The sequence below is a fragment of the Mesoplodon mirus genome (assembly GCF_964341445.2).
Source record: "Mesoplodon mirus genome assembly, chromosome: 4".
NCBI lineage: Eukaryota > Metazoa > Chordata > Mammalia > Artiodactyla > Ziphiidae > Mesoplodon > Mesoplodon mirus.
In genome coordinates, this window is record NC_138979.1 from 54,576,749 (window position 1) to 54,590,501 (window position 13,753).

At 38.0% G+C, this 13,753-nt stretch overlaps 1 protein-coding gene across 5 annotated transcripts in view; it reads right to left on the reverse strand.

The window, feature by feature from the left end:
- Positions 1–13,753, reverse strand: part of CSNK1G1 (casein kinase 1 gamma 1) — a 152,635-nt gene that overhangs the window by 70,311 nt on the left and 68,571 nt on the right. For all 5 annotated transcript variants that reach the window (XR_014293845.1, XM_082618387.1, XM_082618386.1 and 2 more), the window contains exons 3-4: positions 7,628–7,668; positions 1,791–1,860 (exon numbers count right to left, since the gene is read on the reverse strand). Coding sequence is in view for 4 of the 5 variants with exons in the window: in XM_082618387.1 (XP_082474513.1) it covers positions 1,791–1,860; positions 7,628–7,668 (111 nt within the window). In the remaining variant the exon portion in view is untranslated. The remainder of the gene's footprint in view (positions 1–1,790; positions 1,861–7,627; positions 7,669–13,753) is intronic.

The window sequence follows — 13,753 nt, forward strand, 5'->3', positions numbered from 1 at the left end:
TCATAAATAAATAAATAAATAAATAAATAAATAAATAATTTCCCTTTTTTAGCCATCCCCAGGGAATATTTTTCTTAATAACTTGGCAAAAATCTAAAACTCATGCTTATCAAATCTTCCTAAGTTCCTTCTGTCACCAGAATTCTTCCCAGCTTCCTATTATGTGAAAGAACTATGTAGGGCCCTGAGATACATTTGAGACACCAGGGTGAAGAAGGCACAAGCCTGTTCTTAAGGAGCTTACAGTAGTCTTATGGAAGGGGCAGGGGGGATATGCAGTTATAATTTAAAAAGTCAATATGTAATCATCAGTAACAGAATTAGGATTGAAAAGCATCCGAATACTTAGTAATAATGAGATAAAATAAGATGACACTTAGGAGGTTCTGGTGATCAAAATCAATTATATAACCAGAAAAATTCAGAAAGCCTTAGTTGATGGCAGCTTATGTAAAAAAGACATAAAGGTTTCAACTGAGTAGAACTCCATAGATGCATAAAAATCAACTATGTAAAATGGCTGTTAAAATAGCTAACCTAAATTAATAGAACTATTGTGTCCAGATCAAGGAAGATAATAATCCCACTGCCTCCAATCCAGAGTTACTGGTGCTGTTTTATGAGGCTCATTTAAGAGGAACATCACAAAACCAGGAGTGTGTGAGTGTGTACATTCATGCTTCCTAGTGGAGCAATGACAGTGAAGTATCTGTTAATCACATAATGCAAAAAACTGAAGGAATTGAAGACACGTATCTTAAAAGAAGACTTGCAGGTGAGCAGTGGAGGGGCAGCATATAACAGCTGAGATGAATGCATTTGAGCTGTCTGCAAGAACTCATGTCAGGTTCAATGAAAGACAAATGCTCATCCTGGCCTCCCTAGGTTATGACTATGGCTGATTACTGCCATGGTCAGGGTATAAGATGACTTGAATAACACCCAGTGGCTCTTATATAATTGTATATATTTTAGGAAGTGAAACTCAAATTCCTTCAACAGTACCTTCAATAATGGTACTTGAAATAGAAACTATGTTTCAGTCATTCACAAAAAACTGTCACACCGAAGAAGCATAAAGCAGAGGAATGTCTATTAATGTCAAATAATTAAACTAGCACTGAAGGATTTCATCTTCTGCAATAGGAATCCTATGGGTTCAACCTCCTTAGGGTTGGTAACATTTGTGCAGTCAATATATTTTTCTGCAAGCCAGTAAGATATTTCAGAAATTTGACCTTTTTGGTAAAAAAACAGGAATGTTTTTAAAAATTATAAACTTAATTTTTTAAAAACCCTCAGAGGTCATAGGTTATTACAATCATATAGATAGGTCTTCCAAATTAATGAGAACAATAAAGTGACAGTGTTAAGGTATTTCAGAAGATATATTTTAATAGTATGCCTTTAAAATGGATATAAAGTCTCAATGTGGTAAAAACATCTTGAAAATTACCAACACCTCCTCCTTTCTTTCTGTATACACAAAGGAATGAAAAGAGAATGAAAAAACTACCAAAAAGCAAAAACCATACCATGTGTATTTCAGGTGGATGAAAGCATTCACAGGTTGGTTTGTGGACAGGCATGGTAGCATAGACCCCCAATCAACTCAACTGCCCTTCTAGATGCCAGAGAGTAAGTAGCTTTTTAGTTGACTATGTGTATTTACCTATCCAGCAAGTAGGGGAGATACGTGGCCTGGCAAAAAGGGTAGACAAGAAAATTTACATATGTTAGGGCTTCCAGCTAAGCTATATGCTGAATAAATGGAGGAAACATTGACTTACCTGCACTGCCGAGCTGTTTATAAAACCTGTACTCTAAATGAAGCTGCGGAGCACGTGATTTTATTGGTTCCTGAAACCCAAGAAGAGAAATTGTGATCAGATTTAGACAGATTTTTCATTCCTAGGTTTTCAGAGTAAACCAGGGCTAAGACCACTTAATATTTTAGAGATGATATGCATATATAATAGCATTTTCTTACCACAATTTCTCTTTGAAAGCACATCTAGGGGAAGATGAAGCTGAATTATATACAATCCCTGCCATGGATATTTAAAAAAAATACTCTGTATGAGACATCACTCAAGGATAGCTCTCTCACCATGAAGTATTTTTCTGAAATATATTCTCCTAGGAAACCAGGTGCCAAATCTTTTAATTAAATACCAGCAAGTATTTCCTTCTTGTTTTATTATGAATTTCGGGTAGTAAATGGTTTTATTATTTATAGAAAAATGATATATGCTCAGGAAAAAAATTTCATATACACAAAAATTAGAAAGAAAGTAAAAATAATCTGAGATCCTATCATTTAAAAGAAAAGCACTATTAACATTTTGGTGAATGTTCTTCCAAATATTGATTTATACATATATTTATATATAATATAGACTCAAAAACGTATTTTAAATAAATGAGAGCATACTATATTTGGTGTTCTATGTCTTTAAATTCAACATGTGATGATGACATCATTCCATAACAGTAAGTAAAACTATATATTATTGTGTGTGTGTGCGTGTGTGTGTGTACATACACACAAACCTTAACTTTTGGACATGTGAACTGCTTTCAGTTTTCAATATTACGAATAAAGCTGTAGGAACAGTGTTATGTATATTTATTTTTACACTTTAGAGAATTAAAGACTGTAAATGCAACTAAGATATGTAACTTGTAACTTTAATTAATACAGTGTTCAAGTTTTTAAAAATAGAGTTTTCTAAAGATCCCAAAGATAAAGCAGCCATACAACCACACTTTGCTCTCTACCAAACTTCAAGAATTGGCTGGCTAATCATTCTGAATTGACAGTATATCAGGCAACTAGTTAACAAGAAAATCAAACATTACCCTGAAAGATACATCTGTATATCCATTAGGATGGCTAATATCAAAAACACAGAAAATAGCAAGTGTTGGTAAGGATGTGGAAAAATTGGAACCCTTGTGCACTGCTGCTGGGAATGTAAAATAGTGCAGCTACTGTGGAAGACAGTACAGCAATTTCTCAAAAAATTAAATATAAAAGTACCACATGATCCAGCAATTCCACTTCTGGATATACACCTAAAAGAACTGAAAACTCGGGCTTCCCTGGTGGCGCAGTGGTTGAGAGTCCGCCTGCAGATGCAGGGGACACGGGTTCGTGCCCCGGTCCGGGAAGATCCCACATGCCGTGGAGCGGCTAGGCCCGTGAGCCATGGCCGCTGAGCCTGAGCGTCCGGAGCCTGTACTCTGCAAAGGGAGAGGCCCCAACAACCTCAAAAAAAAAATGAACTGAAAACTCAGACTCAAAATGATATATGTAGACCCATATTTGTTGCACTATAATTCGCAATAGTCAAAAGGTGGAAGCGACCCAAGTATCTATCAACAAATGGATGGATAAATAAAATGTGGTTACATTTTGTTCTATACGTGTGATGGCATATTATTTAGCCATAAAAAGGAAGGACATTCTGACACATGCTACAAAATGTATGAACCTCGGGGATGGTATGTTAAGTGAAATAAGCCAGACCCAAAAGGACAAACACTGCATGATTCTACTTATATTAGGTACCTAGAATAGTCAAATTCATAGACAGAAAGTTGAATGGTGGTTGCCAGGAGCTGGGGGGAGAGGGGAATGCTGTTGGTGTTTAATGAGTACAGAATTTTAGTTGAGGGAGGTGAAAAATAAGTTCTAGAGATGGATGATAATGATGGGTGCACACCAATGTGAATGTACTTAATGCCACTGAACTGTACAACTAAAAATGGTTAAAATGGTAAATTTGAGACTCAATTCCTTATCAGATATATGATTTTCAAATATTTTCTCCCATTCCATGGGTTATCTTTTCACTCTGTTCAGAGTCCTCTGATGCACAAAAGTTTTTGATAAAGTCCAACCTATCTATCTTTTCTTACTGTGCTTTTTTGTGTTATATCCAAGAAATCACTGCCAAATCTAACGTTATGAAGATTTTCCCCTAAGTTTTCTTCTAAGATATTTATAGTTTTGGCTCTTATGTTTAGGCCTTTGACCCATTTTGAGTTAATTTTTGTGTATGATGTAAAAGGTCTCACTTCACTGCATGTGGATCTCCAGTTTTCCCAACACCATTTGTTGAAAAAAACTGTCCTCTCCCCATTGAATGGTTACTTGTCCTATTTTTAATATAGGCTCAAAGGAAGGAGAGTTCCACAGCTTCCCTTATTAATTCATGCTGGTGTTTAACAAGTTTCATGGTTTAGAAGGTCTTTATGTGTAACTGCAATCTCCCTTACTGAAAGTTTAGCCTATTTCTCTTATATTCTCAATAACAAAGACAAAACAGCTCCCGAATAACCTGTGAATACTATAACAGCCATCTTCAAATAACAAAGCTATTCAGTCATTTCTTAAACTTCCTTTATTCAGGCAAAGTAATTTCAATTTTTTTAACCTTTTCTGTGGTCCCATTTTTTAGTTATTTGATCACCCCTGAAGGCTCTTCCTGAACCCACTTGAAGTTTTCTGAATTTTTCTTAAAATATAGAATCCACAAATCACAGAATTCAGAACTTTCCTTGAAGTTATCTAGTCTACACCTTTGCTTCTAGGAAGGTTTTATCTAAATCAATTCAGGTAGGCTAGAATACTTCAAAGCCCTAAGGAGCTCTATGAAAGAACTCATACCCTTCTCTGATTGCAAAATCAGCAAGCATCAGAGTTGGCCTTCAAGTTTCTCAAGATTCTTGTATTCCAAAAAAATTTATTTAAGACTATACTGTAGAGTCACTTCCTTATTCATTTATCTCTTCAGCTACAGAGTCTCCATTCAGGTTTTAGATCTTCTAATATATCACCATCAAAGCAGCCAATTTCAGAATTTGTCTTTTAGCAAAATCATTAATAATTCACAAGAAACCAAGAGAGACAGTGATGACAAATTGATATGGAACCAGAGGTTGATCTAAACACTAGAAAGAGGAGTGTTCTTTCTGGAGAAACAGTCTTGAATTCTGACAAACCACAAGAGTCAATGAATTTTAAAAAACACAGATCCTTCTTCAAACTAATACCTTCAAACTTCATACTGGAAACATTAATAGGAAATATTCAATCTGATCTTGGGTAAATAAGTTAACAGATTAAAAAAAGCAATATCTCTTTAGAGTTATAGGGCTAAAAGTGGGTGTACACATCACATATATTCAGACATGAGGGGCTTTTTATCACAGACGGAAGGACTTACATCCTTCAGCCAACCCCTTCAGCACGTAGTCGTAGCCTGCTCAACCACCTGGAGCTTCAAGTGCTCTTCTGAAAGCACTATGAATAAAGGACACTGCAAACAATCTATAAGATTGTAAAAGGCAGTAGGATTAGCAGCATGGAGAGAAAACTTTTTAAACAACTGTTAGAAAACCTCTGTTAAAAAGAACCCCAGGGGCTTCCCTGGTGGCGCAGTGGTTGAGAATCCGCCTGCTGATGCACGGGACACGGGTTTGTGCCCCGGTCTGGGAGGATCCCACATGCCGCGGAGCAGCTGGGCCGGTGAGCCATGGCCGCTGAGCGTGTGCGTCCAGAGCCTGTGCCCCACAATGGGAGAGGCCACAACAGTGAGAGGCCCGCGTACCGCAAAAAAAAAAAAAAAAAAAAAAAAAAAGAACCCCAGAAACCTCGGTGATAGGGGTAAAGGAGGGGTTCATCACACTAGTTTGTTTACACTGTATCTGATTTTTTAAAAAATGTTCCTAGAAATCCAAGAAACAAGAGCCCACAATGAAGATCCAAACAAAGTAGAACTGAAACACTACCAGCAAGGGCTTCCTTATATTTCTGTGCCAGATGCTGATTACATTTTCATAGAGGGCTGGCTATTTGCCAGAATCATGGTTATTCTGGAACACACATACCTGCCTGAAATCCTAAACTGACAGCAGACGGCTATCTTGTAGGACTGTAATGCTTAGGGCAAATTTTGCTGTTACAGTGAAAAGAGCTCAATTACTGCCATCGTATCTCCCACAGAGAATACAGCCCCACAGCAAGAGAGGAGGCCCATAGACAAGATTGTCATCCTCTAAAAAGCCTTTATTTAACGTTTATTTGAAAGAGAAATGAGGTACTGAGGCACACCATACTAGATGACATGAAGTCTATCTACCTTTAACTCTTGGCCATACAAAGAATAAAACTTTAATAAAATGTAAGTGAAATGCAATGGTCAGTCATGTCAATAATGTTATGCAACCTTATCTAAACAGGTCGACTAGTATGAACCTGGAAAGAGAAATCTAGATAGAATGAGTTGCCCCTAACAGAAAGCCTCAGAAGAAGTCTTGATAAATAAGGGGACAATTACAAATATAGAGTATTGAGGCAACATTTTAAAGTGTTTTAGGGGCTGCTTCTCCCTATTACTAGTCCCAAAGAATCAAAATTATTCCAACTTACCAAAACAATAAAACAGAAAAAGTAAAAAAGAGATGAACTAGATAACACTTTCACAGAATAATCAAATTCCCATAAATAAAAATATACAGTTAATTCTTTGACATTCAAGCTGAGAAAAATATTTGGTCTGCGTTGTTACATGCATTGCCTCTCTTCCTGCTCCCATTTCTCCAACAAAACTTCCAAGTCAACAAACAAAACACTTGGTTCCCAAGGAGCTAGCTACCTGCTCTAAGACCTGCTCCCTGTCCACCTCTTTGTAGAGAAACTAATCTGATGTCTGTCAGTTCTTCACAGGACAACTCTAACTCCTCCACAGACAAGCTTAATGAGAGGAAAGGACCGACCACAGAGCAGGTGTGGATGTGGTAGGGGCAATTCATTAGAAAAGAACAGCAATTACCACAAGATACTTCCTTCAACTATTAACGCCTCTGCCTTCCAACTAATAAAACCCCAAACTACCTTCAGATCCTGGGAAATGTACTAGGATTTATTAGGAGGACAATATTTATACAGTTTTATAGAAACTAGTTATATGAAGCATTTAATATGGCTAGAAATGGTTTTTCATCAACCTTAAATATAAGATAAAGAACTGTTTCTTCTAAAACTATTAATCCTTAAAAATAATAGAATTATTCTTTTTTAACAGGATGTTACTTTCAATGACCAGGTTAGTTATTCATAAGATTAGCACTGACAAAACTAATTGAACTCTTTGCTTCAAATCTGACGACATAATGTGTTTTTCACGTTTGACAGCTTTTTAAGGCAATGATTAGATGATCACATTCGGAATTATATTAATAAATACCTTACATTTAAAAAATGGATCAGTCATATTCAAGAATAAGAATATGATTAAAAAAATAGCACTGTGAAAGGTACAAAGTTTACAGCAGTTAATAGGGTTTTTTTTTCCTTCCAGCTATGTTTTATTAACTTTTTTTGATTTATCATTGCTAACACTATAGTTAGCATCCTCTAACTATATAGTGTTTTACAGTATACAGTGATTCATCACTGTAACACTATATATATTTGAAGGAAATGACTATGTGGGATCATATGCAAGGAAAAATAACATTAGTATTTTTGTGAATGCTTACAATTATTTCCTGTAAAAAGATATGTGAAGGGTGAGAGCACTAAAACATAATTACCACAAATATAGATTCTACTCACCAGTTTGATAGCTACATATTCATTGGTGTAGAGATTTTTACCTAGGGGAAAAGCAGAATGTATATGTTTTAGTGACATTTATTCTGGGAAATGCAAAGCAAAATCTTAGCTTACAGGGTCATGAGAAAGGTCACATTCCCAACGCTGTTCACATATATGAAACAAGATTTGTAAGTGAAAAGCCAAACAGAGATAATGAGACCCAGCAAGACAAGAACAAAAACAGCTTGAGAATTTGAAATTTTAAGTTAGACATGAGAATCTTTTATTTTAAGGAAAACAAATCTTGGGGACTTCCCTGGTGGCCCAGTAGTTAAGACTCCAAGCTCCCAATGCAGGAAGCCAGGGTTCCATCCCTGGTCAGAGAAATTGATCCTGCATGCATACCTCAACTAGGAAGTCTGCATGCCACAACTAAGAGCCCACTTGTGGCAACAAAGATCCCACATGCCACAACTAAGACCTGGTGCAGCCAAATAAATAAATAAATATTTTTTTAAAAAAGAAAGAAAACAAATCTCTTTGTCTGTCACACACACATTTTGTTATTTAATATTTCCCAACTATAGAGCTATGAGGCAACCCAAGAAGAAGAAATGCCAGAATTACAAAGATAGAGAGATTTTAACTCTTGGCACGAAAAACACAAACCCTCATTTTTCTAATTCACTGACAAGTAAGGTTTTTTTATTTTTTGTCATGGTATTTAGTATCAACTTTAGTTGGCATAAAGGACAGTGTGAAATAAAACCAGTTATTGGCCTGCTCCTTCTGGAAAACTCATCTACTGTCTCTAAGTAGATGATTCTCAAAGCTGTTTTGACTCTTCACCAGAACTCAAGCTCTACATCTTCACCTATATGCAGAAATAGCTCTCCACCCAGACAACACTTAACTCAAAGTTCTTCCTGCAGTTGTAACCTTTTTCCTCTGAACTTCTCTACTTATAGAAATGGAATCAATATTCCTCTGTACTAGACATCTAGAGTCAGAACTTGGGGTGAGTATAAGAGCAACAACCATCAGTTAGTAAGCCCACACTACATGCTGGGTACATAGCTACCTTTACCTCTTCAACTCCATTGGTCCTTGAAGGCTAATTTTAATTCCTTGTGAGTGCTTAGTATAGACCATTTAGCTCAGCCACTGCACTGGACTTCACATTGCTTCTTATATATTTGTCCTATCTTATTCAGCTGGACTATAAATATCTTGAGAGTAGAGATTTTATTTAATGGATCTATCAATGCCCTATGGTGCTTAAGACCATGTTCTGCACATCTCAGACACTCAAAACCTTGACTGATTAAAAGTTATAAGTACATATAGTATGACTACTTTTTAAATAATACATGGAGGTAAAGGTTATATATACACATAAACGTACATATACATATGTACATAGCTGAATATATATGCATGGAAAAGTATACAGAAAGATGTACATTAAGGTATTAAATGACTGTTTCTGGGCTTCCCTGGTGGCGCAGTAGTTGGGCGTCCGCCTGCCGATGCAGGGGACATGGGTTCGTGCCCCGGTCCAGGAGGATCCCACATGCTGCGGAGCGGCTGGGCCCGTGAGCCATGGCCGCTGGGCCTGCGCATGTGGAGCCTGTGTTCCGCAATGGGAGAGGCCACAACAGTGAGAGGCCCACGTACCGCAAAAAAAAAAAAATGACTGTTTCTAATTTTCATATAATATAGGTTGTTTTGATAATGAAAAAAAAAAAACCCCTGCATTTTGGGAACAAAAGGCTGCTTGTAATATTGGTTATTTTTAACAAGCTCTAGACAATAGATGGCCATTATACTTTTAATACAGTTAAAATTACACCATTATACTTTTAATACTGTTATCAGTTTTCCCAGTACTTTTATATGAAGAAGAGTACACTAATTTAGGAATAACTTTTGTCTGCAAACAACATTAATAGAGAGGATTCACAGGTTGCCAGACAAACACCTAAGACATCATAAGATGAATAACTTCTTTTTTAAAGGAGCAAAAGTAGAAAATAGCCATTTTTTCCCTCTCTATATTAATTGCATTAAGTTCTAAAAGTTAATTTGTGTTTCTGATTAATGTTCCCACCAAAATCATTTTAAAAAATATGTTTGATGAAATTGTGAAAAGGATACCAACGACCGAGAGAGGACAAGATGAGGTAGTAACAGCAAGCTCCCAGGCAGATTAAAACTCCAGCTTGGCCACAGACTTCTTCCACGCGAAACAGGATGCTGCATAAAGATTTTTCAGGAAAGCCCTTCCGGGCACTGTATAAGCACTGTTATTGTGATCTAAAACTTATTTTAGCAAAGGGATGACCCTAAAAACTTATTACTGCTTAGAGGAAAACGGTCAAGTTTAAAACTGTAAATGTGTTTGGGGAGGGGGATGTCTTTCCGAATTGGACACCCCCCCGAGTTTTAGCAGTAAGAATTACTGGGGGGTAGGGAAGTAGGGGCACCGAAATTCACCCCTTACTCATTTAGACTACAATATGACTTCACTGTTAAAGAATTAAATTAATTTTTGAAGTATATGCTTAAAGTAACAGATCTTTAATTCAAATAGATTACAACTTTTAAAGTGAATTGAGATGGTGGTATCAGTGTAAGCCTAGTAATCAATCTGGATTCTGATCTGTGAGCAAGAAAAGAGAGAAGGCAATCACAGGAGTCTCAGAAAGGATGTACTTTTCTTTCTTTCTCCCACCACCTCCCCACAGGGTGTGAAAAAATGAGTAGAATTTTAACAGTTGAAGAAGGGAGAAAAAGACATCTCAGGGAGAAGAAACTGTATGAGCAAAACAATAAAAATGAGAAAACAGACGGTTTAGGAAGAGAATGGGCAATGGTCTTGGGGTAGATGGACCATAAGTTGCACCATGAAGATCAGGAAGGGGTAGGGATGGGCAAGGAGTGGTTAGGGGAGCAAAAGAAACTAGAAAAGTAAGGGTGAGCCCACATTAGGAAAGTCTTCAATGCCATCTTAAAGCTTAAAATGAAAGGTTTCTGAGTAGGGTAGTGACATGATCAGATCTCTGATTTAGAATAACTATACCTCCTTTGTAAAGAGGTATAAAAGATTAACCAGAAAAATAAGACACCAGAGGTAAGGGAAAGTATTTGAGTATTTAATACCCCTCATATGCAAATATCAGACACCTAAGATGAGCAACACTCACTTCTCACCCTTCAGAGACTGCATTCTAGATCCTCACACAAGACCTTGAACATGGTGCCTCAAAGTTTGATAAATAAATCACATAAAGTGATAAGTGTTAAAAAAAAAAAGAAATATGAAAAAGTCAGTAGATGACTTAGATGAGGGAGGGTAAAGCATTTGGGCACAAATGGCACTTGAGGTGAGCCTCTGAGGACGAACAGGAAAGGATAAAGAGCATTTCTTATAAAAATACTAATTTGAACATTGAGGTGGAGAAATGATAGAAAATGCAGAGAATGTGATAAAGTATGAGTGGACCAATATGAAAGGAGCACAAAGCATATGGGGGAGAATGGTGTGAAACGAAACCAGAAAAATCCATACAAACAGACTATGAATAACGTTGAAAGCCAGCTTCTTACTCCGAAGTAAATACTTTTCCTAAATCCTCACTTTTCTTGAAGATTTGGGGGAATCCTTTTTTTTTTTTATAGTAAAACTTGCTCTATTATAGAACTTGTGCAGGGACTTCCCTGGTGGCTCAGTGGTTAAGAATGCGCCTGCCAATGCAGGGGGCACGGGTTCGAGCCCTGGTCTGGGAGGATTCCACGTGCCACGGAGCAACTGGGCCTGTGAGCCACAACTACTGAGCCCACGTGCCACAACTGCTGAAGCCCACGCACCTAGAGCCTGCGCTCCGCAACCGGAGAGACCACTGTAATGAGAGGCCCATGCACCACAGCGAAGGCCCACACATAGCAACAAGGACCCAATGCAGCCAAAAAACAAAGAAAGAAATCCTGCATAGTTTTCTTTTGGAGGAAGACCAAACAACCAACCAAACAAGAGTTCAAAGAAATCCCAGGCACTTATGGATCTGCTTATTCCAGAGTCTAGGAGGCCTCACCAATCAGAGGGGAACCTTTTCCTCATTTTCCCTGTGTTCAGCTGGGCAGCCCAGTTTTCACAGCTCAGTTTACCTTCAACAGTGTGACCTTTACATCTCCTGTGAAGGTGGGAAAGAGTAGCTGCCAGGCGATGCCAGGGAAGGAGGGAATTTAGCGATACAACTGCTCCATATATATATATATGTATATACTTGCAACTAATCTTCCTGTTTTTAGCGCCTTCTGCATCCCAACTTTTTGAAATTCCTACTGTCTCCAATTCTTGAACTTATTGATATCTGGTGTATTCTACGTTACAAACTGGCCTACCCGCTAAATCATTCCGCTTTCTCTGGACTGCTAAATTAGTTACCAGTTAACTGCTTTCCAGCTTCCAGAATTTTGTTAAAATTTCTCACCTGTTTTTATCTTCTCTCTCTCTCTCTCTCTCTCTTTTTGGTTCCTGGTGGTTTTTATGCCTTTAAAAAAAATCCCTTTTCTAGGCCTTCCCTGGTGGTGCAGTGGTTGAGAGTCCGCCTGCCAATGCAGGGAACACGAGTTCATGCCCCGGTCCGGGAAGATCCCACATGCTGTGGAGCTGCTGGGCCCGTAAGCCATGGCCGCTGGGCCTGTGCATCCGGAGCCTGTGCTCCACAACGGGAGAGGCCACAGCAGTGAGAGGCCCGCATACCACCAAAAAAAAAAAAAAAAAAAAAAAAAATCCCTTTTCTAAATATACATTATAAAACTGAGGCAGTGGACATCCCCTGGTGGTGCTGTGGTTAAGAATCCACCTGCCAATGCAGGGGACACAGGTTTGAGCCCTGGGCCAGGAAGATCCCACATGCCACGGAGCAACTAAGCCCATGCACCACAACTACTGAGCCTGCGCTCTAGAGCCCACAAGCCACAACTACTGAGCCCACGTGTCACAACTACTGAGAAGCCCGCGCACCACAATGAAGAGTTGTCCCCACTCACTGCAACTAGAGAAAGCTCACGTGCAGAAACGAAAACCCAATATAGTCAAAAATAATAAATTAATTAATTTAAAAAAATAAAATAAAATAAAACTGAGGCAGCACTCAGTTTCATCAACTTACACATATATTATAATTAGTTATTCATGCTTCTTTTTACCTCCACTAGGCAGTGAATTTCCTAAGGACAAGAATGTTCCACTCATCTTTTTATCCCTAACGACCAACATAGTATCTGATATATAGTAGGTAACAGGTGCTTGCTGAAGTGAACCAAATTGACTTGATATACAGAGAAGGTTCTTCTGAGAAAGTTTTAGGGCAATTAAAAAAAATTTAGTTTAGAATCAGGTTATGGATAATCCTAAATGTGAATACAGGAGTTTTGACTTCATTATTCAGCTTGTGAAATCACCAAAGATATTTGTGCTAAGAGGAAACGTATAGTGGTGAAAGTTGTATTTTAAAAATATTAATCTGGGGGCTTCCCTGGTGGCGCAGTGGTAGAGAGTCCGCCTGCCGATGCAGGGGACACAGGTTCGTGCCCCAGTCCGGGAGGATCCCACATGCCGCGGAGCAGCTGGGCCCGTGAGCCATGGCCGCTGAGCCTGTGCTCTGCAACGAGAGAGGCCACAACAGTGAGAGGCCCGCATACCGCAAAAAAAAAAAAAAATTAATCTGGTCCCAATGTATAAAATAAAAGAGACAAGAATACCTATGAAGAAAATGAACAGGAAGCTTTTATAGTAGAACATTTAAAGAATAACATCTACCACTTCAGTGTGGTTATGAGGATTACATGAGTTAGAATATGTGAAAGTACTTTGTAAACTGCAATGTCCTAGATAAATCTAATTTTTATGACTTCTATCATCATGGCAGGTATGATGCAATAATTCCTGGAAGATAACTTTAAAAAATAGGATTTATAATCAAGGCATTTAGAAGAAAAAACTAACAACCTTTGGATTACATATAAACATGAGGGAAAAGGAAAATAGAAGGGTTAAAGTTGATGCTCTTAATTAGAGGAGAACAGAAAGAAAACCAGGAGAGCAGGCAACGATTGTTTCACTCTACCATGATGCCT